Source organism: Haplochromis burtoni, unplaced genomic scaffold, assembly GCF_018398535.1.
Source record: "Haplochromis burtoni strain Fernald_Lab_line unplaced genomic scaffold, NCSU_Asbu1 Contig_256, whole genome shotgun sequence".
In the NCBI taxonomy this organism is placed as follows: domain Eukaryota; kingdom Metazoa; phylum Chordata; class Actinopteri; order Cichliformes; family Cichlidae; genus Haplochromis; species Haplochromis burtoni.
This window is the reverse complement of record NW_024582617.1, coordinates 867,672-888,642: the sequence shown is the minus strand read 5'-3', so window position 1 is coordinate 888,642 and position 20,971 is coordinate 867,672. Positions and strand designations below refer to the sequence as shown.

Here is a 20,971-nt window from a genome sequence, read left to right as displayed (position 1 = left end):
GGGGGGAGAGCAATCCTGCAGCAGCGTTCTGCTGTACGGATCACTCTCTGGAGAGCTTTTTGGTCCTTCACACAGCTGTTCCCAAACCACGATGTCATGTTCCGCGTGAGGATGCTCTCCACAGCGCCTGTATAGAAAATCCTGAGGATCTCTGGAGAGACCCTGAACTTCCTCAGTTGTCGTAGATGGTACAGGCGCTGCCTAGCCTTTTTGGTCTGGACCTGAAAGTGGGCAGCCCACGTCAGGTCTGAGGAGATGTGGACACCAAGATACTTGAAGGATTCGTCTGATTCTGGCTATGTTCCTCAATCTTTGTTATCTCTTTTATGACTCAATTTATGACACTATCATCAATTTTCAAGATGAGATTTTGTGCTGAAATGTTTGCGGCCGAGATGACTCGAGGTTTTTTTGTTTGGTTTTTTTTTATGTTTGTTTTTTTTGCCGTCAGAATTGTTGTCTGAAGGCCAACAAGGAGACCCAATGGATTTACTTTACCAAGTGGATCATCACGGCCTTACTGTATTGATCCATTTGATCGACCTTTGTTGTTATTATTTATTTTATTTTATTTTCAGTTGTTACAGATGGGACAGACATGACTGAGGGATAGGAAAGGGAGAAAGAACGATGAAGGAACAGAAAAACAGAGGGGAAGTGGGACAGTGAGAAAGGAAACTTAAAAAAAGAAAAACTCCTGGATCACCTGTTGAGAGAGAAAAATGACTCGTTTTGTGATCTTGCTTATTGTGTCATCAGAGCTGAGAGCATTATCAGATGACTTTCCTGTATTTCAGTGACTTTCTTGCCTGGAATAATCATGTGAAGTCAGATGTTTTATTTAGTGTTTAAAGGCAGCTTGTGCCGTGTCACTTCCCAGAAGAGCTCTGCAGGCACTTGGCAGTCGCATCGTTCTGGCTTTTGTTGCCACAGATCACCGCTGACAGGCTCTTTGTTTTGATCCTAAATGTTTTATTTGTTACATTCGCCGTGAACCAATCTAGGACTTCACTTAGCGAGCGCAGTGTTAAATATTTGATTTCTTTGCTGAGCGCAGTGGTATTATGTCACGAGTTATATAAGGCCTTGGGAGGCGCTGGTTTCAGCTGATAAGATTTTACTGTGTCAGGTTAAATAAAACGTGTTCTGTGTTGCTTATCGTTCTCGATAACATACTTTTTATAACACTATAAAACAAATTTAAAAATAATCAGTGATAGGTCTGTTACTCTGCACTGGCACAGAAGCACCAGGAATAAGGGTACTGCTTTCTGTTATGTGATATAGGAATGCCATTGTGTGTTTAGTAAGAAAGGATATTGTGCAAATCGAGCACAGAGCTTGTGGGCAGTCACATGTGCTTCTGAAAGACATCTAGATTTTGAACAAAGAGGCAAATGTTTGGCAGATTTTGAGCTGCTGGTAGCGTGGGAGGATGCAATTGAGGAAGCATTTGAGTGCTAGTTGACCGATGCAGCTGTCTCAGGGCCTTAACACAAACCAGTGACGCACTCTGGGGCCTGATCAACCCTGGCAGGGCCTCCTTAGATGAGGGTGTCTGGCGATAATGGCCGAAACACCCGATGAATCCAAGGTCCGCTACTGACGATGTGTCCCACATTTTAATATGATAATCTAGATCAGATCTCTAATCCCTAAAGCTAACCAAGGAAGGTAAAAATGGCAGATTATTTTGGGTGAAAGACCGAAACACCCTGTGAAGTTGAGGCACATGACGATGTGTCTCGCTGGTAAAGTTTCTGGGCTGCATTTCCTCATAACAGCAATACCTGAAGACCTCCTCCAATTATCAGGGATTGTAACTTCCAGTCCTGTTACTGAATGAATGTGATGTCCTGCGACTCAGCTCAGTTTGCCTTCTGTTAAAATCCACTCAGCTCCAAGAAATATTCAAATCCACACTCGCAGACGTGCCGTCAGGTTGTTGCCCGATGGCTTTTAGTGCAGAGCAGCGTGGCTGTTGGTTACCGCAGCTGATAATCGAATGACTCGGTTTTCACAGAGTGCTTGTTCACGCATTAGCCACGTCCATGTTTAACTTTCATATCGTTTCTGACATAATACGCTGACTCACTCGACAGATTTAGCGGTGGCTCCTTCTGGCGTCGTCTCATGTCATGAAATTTACACATTAGTTTTATGTAACTCGGTCACACGGAGCATCCAGAGGGAAACGCCGCTCTGCCGTTTCGTAAGCCTGTGGGGAACAGCACATCGTTCAGCACAAGAAAGCCTCGGGCGTTACATTAGTTAACTTTCTGTTCATTATACTCGAGTGCTGCTGTGTGTCTGATAAGGCAGATCGGTCTCCTTCAGTAATAGAAGCTTTTATTTCGCCCTCTCGTGCCTGATGTTAGTGAAATATGAATCTTTGTTTTCATGTGTTGCATTAATTTGAACGCACCGCCTTCGCTTGCTCTTTATGTTCTTTAAAAAATCTTCTTATTGATCAGTAATTAGAATTCTTTGTCTGCATCACAGTGACAAAGAAAGATTTCTCTGTGCTTGTTGGCAGGACCGGTGAGGGAAAAGGGAAACATGGATATAAATGCAACCATTTTCGTCTTTATTGTTACTGTTGTGATGCTTTTTGCTCAGATGCAAGATCCTAAATGTTCTTAGCGCCATCAGAGGGGATGGAATACAATCGGAGGCTTTCTGCTCCTGCTAATCACATGATGCTCTGCTTTAGAACATCACATCATCACGTGGTCCTATTTTCAGTTGAGTGCAAATCATTAGTGTCTCCCGGGGACATGCATTAACTACCTGTCAAACACATGTAGGCTGTTATGTAACACAGCAGCCCTTCCCTGTGTACACACCGTCGATGTGCGTCGCTGACACTTGGACACTCTTTGACGTGACAAACGTGTCGCAGTAGTTTGTCAGTGGAAACACTTTGAGGGAAGCCTGTCTGTCCATGGCACACTCTGCAAAACCAGCCCAGTTGCCACCAATCAGCACATCCTGGGAGCAGCCTGTACCCATTTCCACAGGCTCCAAAAACACACAGCTGCACCCTGGGGTGAGGAACGGGAAGTGGATGGATAGCAGTCAGCAGATTCCTCTCCTTCCTGCAGTTGCACAATCATCCAGCGAAAACAAAGAAAAAAGGCCAACGAGCAACAAGCTCCCTCAGCGTCTCCGCTGCTAAGCAGCTGTTGCCAAGATTTCAGCAGCCAGTTTGCATGTCTGTGCATGCCGAACCCTCGTTATGTGCGTTTGCAACTGCCTGGATGTGCTGTACTGTAGCAGTGTTACCAAAAAAATGAGCTCAGCTGAGGGAAATGTGCTTAAATAGTTGCCAGTGAAATCCAGAGCTTCTGGAAGCTGCCGTGTACACAGAAGCAGCGTTGTCTGTTGTGAGTGGCGAGTGCGATCAGCACATCCAAAGTTCAGTGATCAAACTGTTAGCGTAGAAAAGTCTGGATTCATCCACACGGTGCCATGTTCGGTTTCATTTTCAGGCATCAATTCAAGATGACGTGTTGATTATTTCCAACTTCAACTTTCACAGTTTCAAAATTACAAATAGGAAAAAGAGCCTTAAGCAAACGTTCGGGCACCTCGTGGTGTGTGCACGGCACCACTCTGTTAGGTGACTGTCAGCTTTTAAAGGTTTTGAGTGCCTTCGGGTTATTGAGGGGTTTTTTGGGGGGTGGAGGGCTGCAGTGCAAAGACTGAAACTAACCCACTGAAGGAGCAATGTGAATGGTACTCATGGCCATTGATCAATGGTTGCTGATCAATGATCATGACAATTTGCATATTAATAATCAAGGAACTGACCTCAGAGCCCATTGTTCATTCAGTGGTGCTGGTGTCAGTCAGTGTGCAAATGTCCTGTTTATAAGGTTGAAACCTGCAGTCAGCTGAGACTGAAGACGTCACCTGATGATGACGAAACGTTCTGCTGGTGGACGGCGAGGACGTGTCTAAACCTTTAGCTTTTGTTTCTAGAGACAACACCTTGTGAATTATCAGGTTTGGTAGGATCATCCGTAGTGTTGTGATCAGAAGTGTTTAACTGTCGTTGTTTACCTACAAACCATTCTTCATCTCACCACTGAAATGTTCCCTGTGCCACGTGCTGCAACGTCTTTACTCAGGGCCCTTAGAGACTCCTGTTGTTTAGTTCATCAGTCCACAGGCTTGTTTCGATGCTCGTTTGCAGACTTGTAGTGCAGATTTTTATGGGGAGGTCACAGGAACAGACTTTTCCCAATGACTCTTCCATGAAGGTCATATTTATGCCGCAGATAAGAACGGTGCAGCGCCATGCCCGACTGTGCTTCCAGGTCTTTTTAAGTGAAACAGGTTTTCCTTCCTTGCTATCCTGTGAGCAGTTTTCTTGAAAAGTGCTGCGATCTTCCAGATCTCAACTTGACCTCCATTCCCATTGACACAATCAGGCCTAAAACATTTCATTAGCCACAGGCTTTTTGGAGATTAGATCGTTGTCCGCTCTCAACTCCTTGTCGCACACTAAGAGACATTTCTGGAGCGGGGTTCTCAGGGTTTTATGTTTAAGTTGTTTGTTGCTGGTTTTTAGTTTGTTTTTTTTTGTCTTTTTGAGAGCTGACGCAGTCTCTAAGGGGATGGGTTTAGGGGATAACAGGAGGAGGGAAGCTGCAGAGAGGCATTGAAGACTGCAACTCTTTCTGCTCCCAGCTCTGGATAGTCACATTTTGGGGGTTTTAATAAATTTGGCCAGATTTCTAGAAATGAGAGCTGCTCCATCCAGAGTGGGATGGATGGCATCTCTCCTGAGAGAAAAAGTGTCACACACAAGGTTCCTTTTGTAAAGCTTAGCCCATCTTAAACACTGTGTACTGGTGGAGAGTGCATTCCTGTGACCAAAGTGCCGTACATTTGACACCTTTCTGTTGAAATGTTCAATTCAATTTTATTTATACAGGCGCTTTATATTGTAACGTCGACCCTACAATAATACACACAGAGAAAAACCCAACAATCATATGACCCCCTATGAGCAGCACTTTGGCGACAGTGGGAAGGAAAAACTCCCTTTTGACAGGAAGAAACCTCCGACAGAACCAGGCTCAGGGAGGGGCGGGGCCATCTGCTGTGATTGGTTGGTGTGAGAGAAGAAATACAGGATAAAGACATGCTGTGGAAGAGAGACAGAGGTTAATAACAAGTATGATTCAGTGCAGAGAGGTCTGTTAATACATAGTGAGTGAAGAAGAAACACCCAGTGCATCATGGGAATCCCCCAGTAGCCTACACCTGTTGCAGCATAACTAAGGGAGGATTCAGGGTCACCTGATCCTGGTGGATGTTCTGCACATCCTCCAGTTTCACAACACTGAACGCTTATCTTATAACTCAAAATTCACTCATCGATCTGTTTTCCATGCCAGCCTTTCAGTCTCCGTGTACTTTGTGTAAAAGCCGAACGACAGGAAAGTGTAGTTGAAGGGTTCATATCTGTAAGACTTTCTTGTGCCTCTGGATTATAAAGTGAACAAGTCCGCTTTAGTGGCTCGATTAGTGGATCTAATTAAACCATACAGGCAAAGCTGTGTGAGAGAGGTGGATGCCACTCCCTTCTCTGTACTCATGTCTTTCTCTGTTTTCTCGTATTCCCAGGGAGAAGCTCAGGGTGGGAGGGACCAAGTTAATGGAGCTTCAAGAGGCCTTGGAACACTGTGTTCAAGCTGCAGGTCAATACACGACGTTCCCCACGTAGCACCGTCAGGAACGTTGCTCATCAACCAAACTTGAACTCAAAGCTGTCGAGTTAAAGGCGCATCTGCTCGTGCTGTGCCCGTTTCTGCCTTTGTTCTCCATCCATAAAGTTCATGTTACAGAGATAACGCAGTTTTCCGAAGGTTTAATGCTGTAACAGCTGGTTTGTATAATTCAGCAAGTACAGATTTCATTATTCTCTAATAGCTTTGCACTTGTGTCCTGAATGAGTTTGTGAGTTAAGGTGAAATTTAGTTTATAAATATTTAAATCTATTTTAAAAAAGCATATTATTTTGTTTAGAGTGATTAGTTAAATGACAACATTTTTACTTGAAATATTTTTTTAATAAAAATAAAATATGTACCATTTGTTATTTAAAGGCCTGCATTTATTTAGGTTTGTTTTTAAATCATTTCTGATTACCTGACAGCTTCTTACAGAGCTTAATCTGTTGACGTTATTTAACTCACATCGATGTCGCTCTCTGTTTTCACCACGAGGCTCAGGTTACATCCATAAAACACTATTTTTCTTATGAATGCTGAGATTGTTCAGTTCATTTTTTAAGAGCCCATTTTGACATCTAAACTTATTGTTGGCTAAATTGTCAAGTAAAGAACTTTTTTTTTTTTTACTGTTGCTTGGTTTTGAATCACTAGAGACGCGTCACGTTTTCTTTAACGAGGTAGCGTTCGCATGTGCAGAGTGCTGCTGTGATCGTCAGCCCGAGTGTGGTCATGCGTGTGTGTGAAGGGTGACTAAGGGGATTATATGCCTGTGATGCCAGCAGACAGGCTTAGAATACACCTGCTGGTAGTGTGACACAGGCAGAGGCTGAAGCATCAGACACCATGCAGGGAGAGGTGGAAGATGGTGAAAGGACAGGTAATGAGGACCCCAACTTCCTGTCTCAGCTTAGTCATTTAGAAAAATGTACAGAGCCTTTTTTTTTTTTAAGTGTTCTTTAATATACATTTAAACTTGTAGCTGTCGAGGGACCTCGCTGTGACGTTGTAATTAGAAAATGACTGGAAGAAAAACTATCAAAGTTATAATTGTAAATGATCAGGTAAGAGTTTAAAATGCTTCAACACATGTCGATGCTCTCAGCTCTTTAGTCATGATCCCACTTTACAATGCAAGAGCAAAGTGTACAGCCACACATACTTATACTAGCCCATTTACCCCACCATACAGGTTACCAGTGACCAAGTTGTGAATTGAGTGCAGGGCAGGGATTAAACCAGCTCCAGCAGGCAGGCAGTGATACGAGGTCAGGCAGTCCTCTTTCAACACTTCCACTATCCAGAATGACTGTCGTCATCCCTTCCTGCTGATGTCTGTTAGCCAGCTTAGCATAATCTCCACTAAAAGACACTTGGGAGGGGAAAAAAAACTGGCTTAGTGTGGTAGTCACTGTGGAAAATGGTGGCAGTGAAAGCTTAGCAGTGAACAGGACACAGCAATTACTCAGGAGCAGAACTAGAGGAAGATGAGGTGGCAGCAAAAGTTAGGGTCACCTGCTGAGTCACGACTTAAAAACGATATAGTCTGTTATCGAGCGATACTTTGTGTTAATTACTTGATTAATGTCAGAATTTGCAAACTGATGATTCATCTCAAATCATGACACATCACGCCAAAAGAATCTGGTTTAAATGATTTATTAAGAAATGTTACAAATGTGGTCATTTTCTTGCTCTAACAATCCTTCCAGAAGAATCTGCCAATGCCTGACACTTTAAACCCAAGACGGAAAAAAAAAAGGAAAAGATTTTTAGTAAACTGCAATGTCTACATACATCAATTTCTTAAGTCACAAAAACAAAAATGTAGTTAGCAGAAGCATGGTTTGTGCGTGGTGTGTGCACGTGAATGCAACTAAATCTGGCACTGGTTAGATTCAATGACTGAAGCTCTCTGCTACTACTATTTTTTATTTTTAAACTGGTAAATCAGCAGTGTATAAAAAAATATAAAAAAAGGCCATCATTTAAGATCCAAAAAGCAATCCAGCTGGTTTAAAATGACACAAAAAGCCATGATAGGTGTTTATCTACTCGCACTTTTGAGTAAGGCTTCAAACTACTGACCTTTAAATGTGTGAGCAAACTTGCATTTCCCCCAACAGAAATATTCTTAAATGAAAACATCACCACTCCATACAGCCACCTTTTAAGTAACCAAAAGTCGAACGCTTCTGTGAAAACCTCAAAGGTGACAAACCTTTGAAATGTAAGGGGGGAAAGAAGCACTAAATGTGTTGGCATATGACAGAAATGAGGAAGAAACTAAATATATACAGCACAAAAACCATTGTATGCAATATGCAAAGGCGTCATGTTGCTTTGGGCAACAACCCCCCCACCCCCCCTACATATAAGTCGATCTTCACTGAAGACCCCTCGCCCGTCCCCCCCACCCCCACACGTATCCGCTCATACACACAGATCATCACGAAACACGATTACGTCACTAAGCCTGTTAGTTTGGGGGGAAAATAAAAATAGGTTTAGCACTGAAACTCCAATCCCCTGCTCTCCCTCCTCCCGGTCTTCCCTCTTCAGTCAGAGAGGGGAGACGGGGCTTTGGCGCAGTCGTACCACTCGTCCATCTCGGGGTTGTATACCTCCACCGTGTTAAGGAACTCGTTTCCGTCAAAGCCGCCCACGGCGTAGATTGTGTCACCCAGCATGGCCACGCCCGCATTGCTGCGAGACGATGTCATGCTGCCCAGCATCTTCCAATCGTTGCGGGCGGGGTCGTACATCTCCACGCAGCGAAGAGCGTGGGTGCCGTCGAAGCCGCCGACAACAAACAGTTTGCCTATCGAGAGCCAGAGATGCCAACGTCAGGGAAGTCTGACCAAGAACGGATCAGTCTGAAAGGCAGGGCTAGCTTTTCGTATCTGTGGACTCACCTGCATGAACGGCGACGGCGGCCCCTCTGCGAGCCACATTCATGGGAGCTATCAGAGTCCAGGTGTTGTTCTCGGGGTTGTAGCGCTCCACGGTGTTCAGGCAATTCCACGACTCTGCCCCTCCGATCGCGTACATGAAGCCGTCCAACTCGCACACTGCTGCCTGGTGCCTCCCTGAAATCATATTCGCTCAATGAATACAGCTTTTCATCTCACCTCAGGCTGCAAAAAAGTCAAAATCCACTGTGGATACACACTGATGTTGAGGGAGGCACAGTTGGTCCAGGTTTTGGCCACAGGGTCAAAAGCGTCACAGTTCTTCAGACCCTTCTGCCCGCAGGGATCCGACCCTCCCACAACATAGAGTTTGTTGTTCAAGGAGCAGACGCCTTTAAGAGAGATGAAAGCGACGAGTTGAACCGTCATTGAAGACTTCAGACACTTTTTTTCTAGACATGGAAAAAAAGTTGCATGCATGCACAGTGGACCGACCTGCGTTGCAGCGATTCGTCCTCAGCTCTGGTACTTGAGTCCACTCATCAGTGCGAGGATCGTATTTCTCCCCACAGCTCAGCTCATCAGAATGTCCGTTTGAACCTCCAATCACGTAAAGCTGACCCTGCAAGAGGTCATTAGACCCTTTCACACTTCCAATTTTTCCAACATCAAGTGCCAACTAACAGAAATGTAACAAACATATTTGAACACGAGGAGTAGAGAAATACTTAAACAGGACAACTAATCCTGTTTGAACAGGTGCAGCTACGCTCCCGGGCGGATATTAAAATGTCTCTGTAATCCAGAACAAATGAACCTGACATAAGATAAATGCTAAAACTCTACCATGAGCACGGCCATCTGGAAACGAGCCCTCGGAGTCCGCATGGGTGCGATGAAAGTCCAGCGGTCCTCCTTGGGGTCGTAACACTCGACAGTCCTCAGACACTCCTCTCTGTTGTAGCCCCCTGCAGGAACACAAAGAGGCACCACAGTCAATAACTCCCTTATATAAACTCAAAATATTAATCAGTGCAAAACCTACATGTCCAGTGAGAACAACGTGTGTACGTCTGTCCGTGCTGCACTATAACCTACAAACACACACCCCACCGACAGAGAAAGCAGTAAGGCTAATGGATGATTTGCCAACCTGCTGCAATGAATTTTCCATTCAAGGCTGCGGTGCCCAGGCCGGAGCGAGCATAATGCATGGGTGAGAGCGGTTGCTCTTCGAGCTCTTCTGGCTGGGCCTCGAAGCTGAGGCTCTTCATCAAGCAGGGAGTGGCAGAGGGAGATGTCTGAGGGCTGTTGCGACCGTGCAAGAAGATCACACACAGCACACCGTCCAGCACAGCCAGACACAAGTAGTTGTTGCCTAGGAGTAAGATTAGAGATGGTTAGGCAACAAAAAGTTTGCTTTTCATGTACAGCATGTGGCGTTTATTCCACCCAAAGGCAAGTTCTGATTGCACAGTTAATGGACTTACTTGCGGTCTTCTCAGAGGCGATGTATTTCCACTCTCTCCTGGCGGTCTGCTTTGGGGCATTTGCTGCTTGGTTGGAGGGAGACAGGCTTCCTGAAGAGCTGCAGCTCATCTGTCGCTGGTCGCTCTCCCGTACAGGTTTCTTCTGCAAGAGTATATTGCAGCTACAGAAACCAAGCTTGCACCACAGGCCCCAACAGTGGCCAACGCCAACCAATTCCATCCCAGCCTACTCTTTGATCCAGCTGCTCTAACGTAGACGTAGCATGATCTTGCCGGAGCAAGTACCAAAATCTCACCTCCCCATATCTGAAGCCAGCTACAGCAGCTACTACAGCAGTGTCAGACCACGACACAATTTAAAGGAGGCCGATAAAAACCTGAAACAGCAACTGTCCACGCTCAGCTGGCTGAGATTAGCTTAATAAACACAGAGAGCTTTTAACATATGCTCAACAGCACTGCCAGGCCGGCATCATTGGTCATGTTCTACGTTACATTAGCTCTTACATTGTGGCTAAATTATGGTACAAATGAGCCATATAGACTTTTAGCCAGAAAGGGACCATGTAGTTCTTTGATGCATGGTCAGGCACAAGCTGTATGCCGCACGCTGCCAAGCAAAGTGTGGTAGAGGCGGTGAAGCCAGGCACAAGCTGTTGAGTACCTGCACAAACTGAAGGTGGTCCTCCTCGCCACCAAACACCTCACTGTGCCCCTCAATCACCAGCCCTCCATCCACCAGCTTATGGTCAGGTGAGTAGTACAGCGTTTGCACCTGAAAGACAAACAGGAACAACACACCCATGTGGCTGTCTCCATGGCAACACACTGAGAGCCCCTTATAAGGGGGAGGGGGGGAAAAAAAAAAAAAAAAGAAGGGGTCAGGGGCAATGGTTAGACAATATGAACAGTTAGCAAAGTTATTTTTTAAACAACATTAACCTGAGAAAAAAAAAAAAAAAGGAGGGGGGAGGAGAGGCAGTGCTGTAAAGAGGAGAGGGGGGGGAGGGACAGAGACCTGGATCTTCTGCTGTTTGAATAGAAAGGCTTCCTTTAAAGACACACATACCACCAGCACTGCACAGAGTGTGTTAGGCGTTCAAGCGCAAGAAGATATCGGCCGAATGTGACAGAGCGTCTCCTTAATTTCCATCTATGAACAGAGGGAGTTGGTAAAAAAAAAAAAGAAATGATAAAATGCGAAGCTCCATCTGGAAAGATCTTCTGTGAAGAATGAAGAAGAGGAGCTGCGTGTGGCACACTTCCCACATCAGCTGCTTCAAAATTCAGCCTCTAGTTGAAGTTGTTACTGTGACAGCAGCCACAACGGGCAGGCAAATCCAGATGCCTAACAACAGTGCAGGTAAAACAACTTTGCTGGGACATAACAGATTAAATCCACCAGGAGACGCGAGCAGTCAGATGTATTCTGTCAGAGCTGCTGGAGTCACTCAGCTGCCCATCTTTAGGGCATATAAAAAAAAATAAAAGGCAAAGGATTGATGTGTGTGTATTTTAGAAAAGTTTAACATGAATTTATGTGCAGTAACGGGGTATTCAATTGCATGTATCGCTTGCGAGGGAGATGATGAACCATGTGTTCTGATAAATGTGGAAATGGGATTCATGTGCATGTATGCCATGGACAGATGGGGACACAGTGTTGTTGTTTGGCTGCAAAGAGAAGCTGCTGAGGGGCAGTTGTGCTCCTCTCCTCCCTCCCTTTTCTCTGACTCATTACCCTGGTGGCTCAGTCCTGGCTCCTCAGTCTGGTCTCCTGCTGCTGCTAATAAACCTACAGGAGATATAAATCAACGGGGAGGAGTGCCTGTTAGTGCTGCAGCAACAAACGTGCACCTGTTCAGATAGCAAAAAGTGAAAAATCAGAATCAAGGGTCAGACCTTTGAGTGTGTGTGTGTTCATAGGAGGAGAGGAGCACCGTAATACTCAGATGGGGTTGCATGTAATCCAACCACATACCCAAAAGAGAATATTGGAAAAACAAACAAACCAAAAATATAAAGACAAGAGCAGACAGCAGCTCTTTTGGGCTCACCTCTAATTTGTAGTAGGGTTCAGGGGTACAGAGTTTCTTACTGCAAACACTCCAACAAATCAGAGGGAACAAAAAAAAGAACAATGCTGATAGAACAGCATGAAAATGGCATGCCATTTCTACTTCAGCCTCCTAATGACTTCTTAATGTCAAAAACAGGAGGAGTTAAGAGGGAGGGGAAGGGGGAAGGCAAGAATGCAGATTAGTATGAGCTGAGACGGCACACCCAGATACTGACCTCCTCCATCAGTCGTTCCAGATGGTCACCGTTCTCCCACAGGCTACGCTGCACCCAGTTGAGAACCTTCGAGTAGAGCTTGCCATTGCTGGGCAGGGTGAGGTTGTCTTCTAGCATTACCTCCAACTGTAAACACAGAGTGAGGAGGTGAAACAGGAGGCGTGCACGGCAGAAATGAAGTCAGCACGTAACAGAAAATGAATACCACGAGCTTTACTGGGTAGCTGGGAACCTCATCTTACTGAATGATTAGCATTTTGCCATTAGTTTGTTTAAAATGCCAATTTCAGCTCTTCTCTCAGCATAATGCAATCCTACAATAAAGGAAATCACATTCCAGCCTTACAAAACCTGAGAGGCTCACTTTGACTCAACCACGGGGTTAATTCAGTCCAGTGTGAACAAAAGCATCACGTTAGCCTGCTGCGCTTCACGTCCCCCACACTCAACAGGATTTGAGTGTAATGATTAAAGGGCGCACGTTCATACTGCAAGTATCGTTAATCTTGCGTTAGAGTCAGAAAGGTATAAATGTAAACCTTAATCCTGAGTTATTTCACTAAACACCAACTGTAGCTACAAAGACATAAGACTGTTAACGGAGGCTTACAATGCATCACTTCTTCATTACAGAATGGCTCAAATGCACTTAAACAAACAGTCAATAAATACTTAAATATTTAACTACATGTGTGATCCTTTATGCCAGTACCTTAAGGCGGGGAAGTTTAAGGAAGTCCTCCTGTTCAGACACTTCCAGTAGATGGTCTTGGATGAAGGCATCTACCTGGGACAAAAATCTAGCATCTCCCATAGAGCTGGCAAAGTTTCGAAAGGAGATGGCATTCTGGGAATCCAATTTAGACAGCAGGTAGTCGCCACAAATCTGAAGTGAGCGGAACACACTGGGATTAATAACTGAGGAAATAACCTTTAAGGATGATGGGGGAGAAAATTGTGACGAATGGGGCCGATGAGGAAAAACATACCTGTTTGACTCGCTCCATTTTGAACCTTTTGGCTGCAGAGTAAACTTCCTTGACCAGCTCCTTGTCTGCCTTGAGTCTATCACACAGAAAATGCATAGTCGTTATCAACCAAAGGTTAAGAATCATAAAGAGATGGGCGTAAGGGTCAAAGGTCAGAGTTGCTACTGACTGGGCAGTATAGGCGTAGTTTAGCAAGATCTCCACAGCCTCTGGGTCCAAGTCCTCAAAAGTGACATGCGAGACTCCGTGAGACTCAATGTCACTGTTAAAGATCTCAAACAGGTAGGGACTGCAGCAAGCCAGAACTGCACGGTGGGCCATGAGTTCGTGACCACACACCTGGACAATAAAGAGAAAGAAGGGTCACTCAATCAGGATCGGGGAGGAAATGCATAAAAGATCACAGTGGGTAAAACTAATAAAGTTAAAATGAAAAGCAATTGAGTTTTTTTTTTTTAACAACATGTATTTAAAGGTTAATCAGTGGAGTAAGTGGTCATTTGTCCTCTAGAGCACACCCTGCTCCACCTCAGCTCATAGAAGTTCACAGAATAACTCGGTGGCTTTTCTGAGAATGTGCAATGGACCATGCAAGTGTTTCTGCAATAAAGCATACCTGCAGCCTAACGTCACAGAACTGCCCGTTTTTCCTCAGGGCATTCATTTTGGCCACGGTAGAGTCCAGGAAACTTTCATCCTCAAAGATCAAATAACCGTTTTGAATCATCTTGGAAAATTTTTGACAAATTATCTAAGGAAAAAAGAAAAGAACAAAAAATATATGCATTTAGTCAAGCACTAATCAATATCTTCTGCAGTGTGAGACGTGCTTTCAGGTATGCAGGATCGTAAACGCTGGCTTATTTCATTGACGACTACACAGGATTAGGATTAGGCGTCTGCAACGTGCACTGTCAATTATAATCCTTGCATTAGTGGTTCTCTTACCTAATAGAGAATAATTCAAATCCAGGGAAGCACCACTGCTGAGAGCAGAACAGGAAACAAACGTAGGCACCAGGCAAAGCAGACTAAGATCCCTGTGAGAACTAAGTCTTCTTCACCCAGGGAGAGGGATGGGAAGTTGTCAGAAGAAATGCCAGCTGACCACTGAGCAGAATGGAGAGGGGAAGCAGCCACAAGGACAAACTATCAGGCTTGAAGCGACTGCAATCGAGTCCTTGGTATCCCGTTGGCTATAGAGTAGTACTTATTCTGTGTTTGTTGCACATTATAACCTGCATGGGGGGAAAAAAAAAGGAGAAGGAAAACAGGGAGTTAAGTTCTTGCTTGGTTTTTAAATGGATGCTGCATGTTCTTGGCATTCAGGCAATGTGAGCATGAGTCAGTTCCACGTGGTAAGAAAGTGAGCGCTGCAGTCCCTTCTCTTTGGAAACAAACAATCACGCAGAGCTCAGTTTTCCTCAATAGTCACAAGACTGCTTACAAAATTCAATAAAAGATAAATCAGACCAGTCAATCCCATCACGTTTAAGAAACTGTTATCCCAATATCCTGTAAAGCAGGGGTCCCCAACTCCAGGCCTCGAGTGCCGGTATCCTGCAGGTTTTAGATCTCACCCTGGGTCAACACACCTGAATCACATGATTAGTTCATTACCAGGCCTCTGGAGAACTTCAAGACATGTCGAGGAGGTAATTTAGCCATTTAAATCAGCCCTGTTGGATCAAGGACACGTCTAAAACCTGCAGGACACCGGCACTGGAGGCCTGGAGTTGCCTACCCCTGCTGTAAAGCATGGAGCCTGCAGCACTGGTAGCCAAGCACCATATACTCCTCCCTTGCAACACTCCATTTGGCTCTTTAAATCTCCACACCTGCTGATAAGGCCAAGCAAGACCATTTAATCCATCTCATGTCTTCAGCTTCATCTCCCCTTCTCTCCGAGGCAAGGCTCCATCAGCTCTATGTTACATGACAGGCCTACTTGGCTAGCTCCTCCCTATAGGAACCTTTATAATCAGGCACTGACCTATAAGAAAAATGCAGGAGGAAACGACTTGTGACATGTGAAGCTTCATATAATAATAATAATAATAATAAATTTTATTTAAAAATAGCGCCCCCTCCCCCTCAGACATTTCGATCCAATACTAAAAAACAAATTTAGACTTCACCAAAAAGTAAAGCAGAGGAATACCTAAACTGACCCCGAAACACACGATTATCCCAGTTTAACAAAAAGATTTTAACAGAAGTAAACACAGCTGGTCCAATCCTGTGGCTAACCAACTCACCATTTACCACCTGCAGAATTGTGTTTTATTACTAAATCACACGGGGAGAGAGGACAAGACGGACCACGGCAGGTGCACCAAATGCCTTGCCATTTGGTGCACCCTCAGTTTGTACAAGACTCCAACTTGCATGCAGAATGAACTCATTTAAAAAGGTGTCAACCTAACTAAGTGGTACACATGCAGTGCACCTGTCATTTTGATTGGGTGGATTTTTTGTAGTTACTAAAAACTCCCGTAGCAGATTACTGCAGCCCTATTCTCAAAAAAGACACACGACTCTAGGAAGCATTTCGACCGTGTGCCCAGCTAAAATACAGCTGTTCTACGTTTGACTTCACTGCTAGCCCGATAAAGAAACAGCAAAAGACCAGACTGACAATGAGGCAGACAAACAGCATGGTCTTTGTAAGCCGCTGCTGAAATAACAACCATGTTATCCGCTGTCAGATAGTTCAGAGGAAACAAACACATTCTTTCCAAGCCAAGGTCACATGTGAATGACACATTTGTAATAAAGAAACAAAAAGGAGAGAAAACTATTCATTTGTACTCTGCTTTTTAAAAACATTTATTTTCCAGCTAACTTTGAATAAAGTGCATGTTTGTTTTTACTGCAACATTAGAAAAGGATCAATAAAAACAGTATGAATACATGAATCTTAAACTTCTATCCGATATCATTTACAATCACACTCGCAGAGCAAGTACACACATGTACTGAGCCAGACCAACAAAGTAAAAGTACTCAAATCCAGTGACCTACTAAACTCATAACCATACTGTTAGCAGTTTTATAAGCAAGTAATGGAAGGAGGATCTATTCTAAGAAGGGATTACTGTGCTTCAGGCTGTATCCAACAGTTTCTTTACCTCCACTGCAACCCACAAAGGGACATGAATAAATTGGGACAATTCAAGTCTGAGGGACAAAATGATCATGAAATAAAAAAGATTAAAAATTAATGTATTTTCCTGAAAAAGCATTACTTGTCAGTCACTACTGGCTTTATTTTTTTGCAAGTGCTGGAGTGATGCTACTTGCATGCAGTATAAAAATTAAAGCCAGAAAGCATCAAGATGTGCCATGTTGCGCAACTGTTTTGTTTTTGGGAAAGAGCTCATTGGCAAATATGTGAACCTGCCAATAATGTGTGCCAAAGCACACACTGAAAAAAGCAAAGCTCGGTGGCACATTCTAGAAAAAAGGCTTTTACAAAGCAATGAACAGCACACACAGCAAGACTGGCACAGAAAGCTATAATTCAGCCCGTCTGCGTGTGGACGGAGGGCACGCTGACCTATTTTTGAGTCGTTACGCAACATCTGGCGGAAGACTCCCTAAGAAGGAACAAATGCTGTGAACTCCTCCACAGGCCTGGGTCCACCACACTGGCATATTGACTCGTTTCACTTCCCTTTTTCCCACCAAGCACTTTACGCGAGACTCTGGCAGCCAAAAGCCACACCTTCAACTTTCCAGATAGTTCTTTAACAGAGTTTCCATCTTAAACCCAGCTTTCCTGACACAAGGACCTGGTGTATTTGGATAATTTTAAACCACTGACAGTTATTCTGGGAACCAGTAAACGTTTATTGTCTCAGGCTTAACAGAATATGTATGAAATTGTTGCCTGTGGCTGTCCTTTGGGGCACTTGTGTGAGCACAAGTCATGATCAAAACTTAACTTGTATCACATCAGACACTGAGCAAGCAGTAAAATAAGAAGGGGGGGGGGGCGCATGGTTGATGAGCTTCAAGTGCCGTTGTACAGGCAGGCTTGAAAGCCACTAAACAAAGGAGGGAGAACAATAGCCTGGAAGAGAAAGAGTGACACTGTTCACAACTTTGTCACAGAGGACAGCTCTGAATGGATGCTCTCTCCGTTTTTCCATCTGATTAAACAGGCACAAAGAATGCTGGTAGGAAAGCTGAACAATTAATGCTTGTTAGGCAGCCCTCTTGTGGTGAAAAGAGGCACTGCTTAATATTACACCCAGTTTTCACCGTGTGGAAATGTACCGCCTGTAACACGTCGCAAAGGGAATCTAATAAGGGTGAACAACAATAACAAAAAGCACTATACACCCAGCTGCCTCTGTAGCTTATTAAAACACAGTCCTTCCTACGCTGGAACATGTCTGTAGTTGAAATCCATTCCAATAAGCTACAAGGTGAGGAGGCCGTCAAATGCATGTAAGGAGCAAACCAACCCCCTCCCCCTGGCCATCTCATTAAAATAACACGTCTGCAAATAAAAGCACTAATGCCTGTGAGCACAACTGATCAGACTGAATATATACGCACACACTCCATTTAGCACATACTGGACATACATTAAGGAACCCGTTAAATGTTTATTTTTAGCCCTTTCATTAAATCAGTGTGTTACTAGGGAATTTTCCACGTGACTGTTAGCTTCAGAAACCGATTAACAGCACAGTAGGTCAAATACTACCATGGCGTTAGGCAGCATGCAGCCAATGAATGCCAAATGATCAAGGGTAATCAATAAGCCCAAGTGGCAAAAAACGGGGCATCAGTACTGTGGCAAGACTGGTCACAGCCCACAGAATGTGGCTAAACTACATGAAGGGTCAGTAAAGGACAGCGTGTCCCACCCTAACTACCTACCATTTCTCGAAGGGTAAATCTTGCAATTTGATTTAAAGTACGTATGTTTGTCTCGTCGCTATTATGCAGTGCCATTCAATAACCCCCTCTCTCCTTCCCTCTAGCGAGGAAACCACCACCAGGGCCATGATGTCTGGCGATGATCCAGAAGTCATATAGCCACTCTAAATACAATCCCGCCACCGGAAACCGAGTCAGGAAAGGGACCCCCCCCCCAACCCGCCCTAAAGTACCAGATTAGGTTAAATCGATTTTTTTTCTCCAAAGACTACAAAGGAAGACTACACAAATACCTCTGCATTTACGCGACCTAGGCATGGGCATGCAGGTGGAATGAACAGCTAGGAAGTCACGGAGAGATGGATCCGAGGGAAGCGCATGTTAGCCTTTTTTTAAGCTAGCAACTGCTTCCTAGCTCGGTAACCACGGGGCAGCTACACCAGCAATAAATTCAGACACTGTGTTTTATTCAATAATTACATCTAAAATAACGATACTCTTATGTTACCGGTCAGTGTTAGCTTATTGTAGTCATCAGTAACGCTAACCTGAAAGCTGCGGCCGGGGTAAATTGTCCGCGACTCTCCGCTACGAGGGAGCATTGCGCGGCATTTTCAGCGGTTGTCGCACAAACCCGATAAATGCGAAAATTACCATTTATTTTAAGCTCCAAAATACACATCTAACAGCTGTTTTACGGCTGTGCTAGTGCCCAATAACCCATACAACGGCTTCACCACGCGTTAACAGCTGACTACACGTCGAAGCCATCAAGCAACATCAGTTCATCTCTGAATTATTTTCAAGAGAGAGAACAGTCTTACCTGAGGCGTTTGATAACAAATGATATGAGACATATTTAATGCGAATTCAGACTTGGTGGAGTCGAGCTGGAGAAAAGACGCAACGCGGCTACAGGCACGGCGTGTGGAGCTAACGGTAGGTCTTTTCTTCCTCAGTAAAGGACCGTCGACACACAGTCAAACTTCGACTGTCTCTGTGCCAGAATGGCCGAGCAGCGCTAAAATGAGAACGCGCGCTCCCGAGAACCGCCACTCCGCCCCCCGCGTCACCGAGAGTGGGCGGTCCTTAACGCCCACTGTGAAAATGATGAAATCCAGGTTGTAGCGAAGCGCGGTGGATTATTAGAAACACATTGAGAAAGACGGTTTTATTTATTTTTATTTTATTTAGTCGTTATTAATTTATTCATGAAACATTTTAATATTTCTTTAATAACTAGTCCTAAAAACTCTTTTAAAAAGGCTAGAAAAAACGTTTCAGAGTGTGGTTGCTATGGAGATGATGACCTTTGTTAATAAAATTTCCTCAAAATTGAATCACCTTACAGTATATACCACTCCTCGTATGATCATCATGGAAATGTGTTCATTTTATTAATTCGCCTGTGGTTTTTCCTACGTTTATCTAAACCTCTTTCATCCATTCATATCAGCAAAATAGAGAAAGTAGTAAAATATCTACAGTGAAACGAGATTAAATTGGCCTTATAGTGTCCTGTTTGAATAGGATAGTCTTTTATCTTCTCTGTCTTTTGAATGCACCTGCCAAAATTTACTTGCTATTACTCATATACTGATCCTATGAGTCATGACAGCAAGCTCTAACAATTACCACAAGTGATGTCCATTAAAAAGGAACATCCAAACTAAACCGTGGCTGCTACTGCAAGGACGTCATTGTAGAAGAGCCCATTCACCTGCTGTGACTGAATGGAGCTTAGTACAAACTCAGTGCGTCAGTAATTAGATTAGAGGATAGGAATCACTTCCATAGCCACGTGTCAGTCAGTCAGTCAGTATCTGCACTGTGAGCATGTCTATTTGTCTGCAGCACAAGAGCATGTGTTGGTAACCGCAGCGATAAGAGCCGCAGTCAGAGTTTAGCCATCACATATAAGGTATCAACACAGCATAGTCTATTCATAACAGCTCTTGTGCTGGTATTATTACCACAACACGCGGTACTTCCATCCATGTAGGTTAACATTCCTGACAAGGTGAGATAAGTTATTGCTGGCTAATGTTCAAGAAAATAAATGAGTGAATGACAAAGATGGAGCCTGTATAATATTTTACCTCTGTATGTTTTTGCAGTGATGTGTCTCTGGACTGCAGAGGAAGCTTCTCCACAGACAGCTAAGGAAACCAAGCAATTCCAAAATCAAAGCACCAAGGATCTAACAGAACAACCTGACCTTCATGCATCAGTGATACATTTCTCCCTGTCACTGTTAAAACACTTGTATGAACATTTAAACACGACGATCAAAGTTAAAGTAGCATAAATGTTTGAATTCCACCCTAACAAAGAGAGACAGTCAACCATTCACACCTATGGCCAGTTTTCAGTTTCTCCCACTGAGAACGCTACATCCAGACAAACACAATCAACTTTTTGGGATTTCCTTGCCTGGATGATTGAGCATGCATTAAGACACATGATGTGCTCACTATAAGCTTTCTGTTTGCAAAATCACTTTCATGCCTGTGTGGAATAGGGAATGAAGAGCTCTTGGCAGGCAACACAGTGCCTGGAGCTTCAGACACACACACAACGATTATAGCTGGAAAGCAGCCACACAATCCAATCAATCAGTTAGTTTCTTAAGGAGGTGTTTTTAGCAG

At 44.1% G+C, this 20,971-nt stretch overlaps 2 protein-coding genes across 7 annotated transcripts in view; one reads left to right on the top strand and one right to left on the bottom strand.

The window, feature by feature from the left end:
* swt1 (SWT1 RNA endoribonuclease homolog) overlaps nt 1–7,270 on the top strand; it is a 24,429-nt gene extending 17,159 nt beyond the window's left edge. For all 5 annotated transcript variants that reach the window (XM_005938497.3, XM_005938500.3, XM_005938501.3 and 2 more), the window contains exon 17: nt 5,638–7,270. In XM_005938497.3, the coding sequence (XP_005938559.1) occupies nt 5,638–5,737 (100 nt within the window). In that variant the 3' untranslated portion in view covers nt 5,738–7,270. The remainder of the gene's footprint in view (nt 1–5,637) is intronic.
* A 117-nt stretch (nt 7,271–7,387) lies between these two features.
* On the bottom strand, nt 7,388–19,345 carry ivns1abpa (influenza virus NS1A binding protein a). Of its 2 annotated transcripts, XM_005938503.2 has the most exons (16): nt 19,148–19,345; nt 15,269–15,423; nt 14,379–14,668; nt 14,047–14,181; nt 13,600–13,769; nt 13,431–13,506; nt 13,154–13,327; nt 12,442–12,567; nt 10,811–10,921; nt 10,147–10,288; nt 9,810–10,034; nt 9,503–9,624; nt 9,152–9,278; nt 8,917–9,048; nt 8,660–8,833; nt 7,388–8,565 (listed from the first exon to the last, which is right to left on the bottom strand). In XM_005938503.2, the coding sequence occupies exons 4-16, from the start codon at nt 14,155–14,157 to the stop codon at nt 8,303–8,305; spliced, it is 1,953 nt and encodes a 650-aa protein (XP_005938565.1). In that variant the 5' UTR covers nt 14,158–14,181; nt 14,379–14,668; nt 15,269–15,423; nt 19,148–19,345; the 3' UTR covers nt 7,388–8,302. The 2 variants fall into 2 exon arrangements, with proteins under 2 accessions (XP_005938565.1, XP_005938564.1); XM_005938502.2 differs by lacking the exon at nt 15,269–15,423.
* Nucleotides 19,346–20,971: the final 1,626 nt, after the last annotated feature.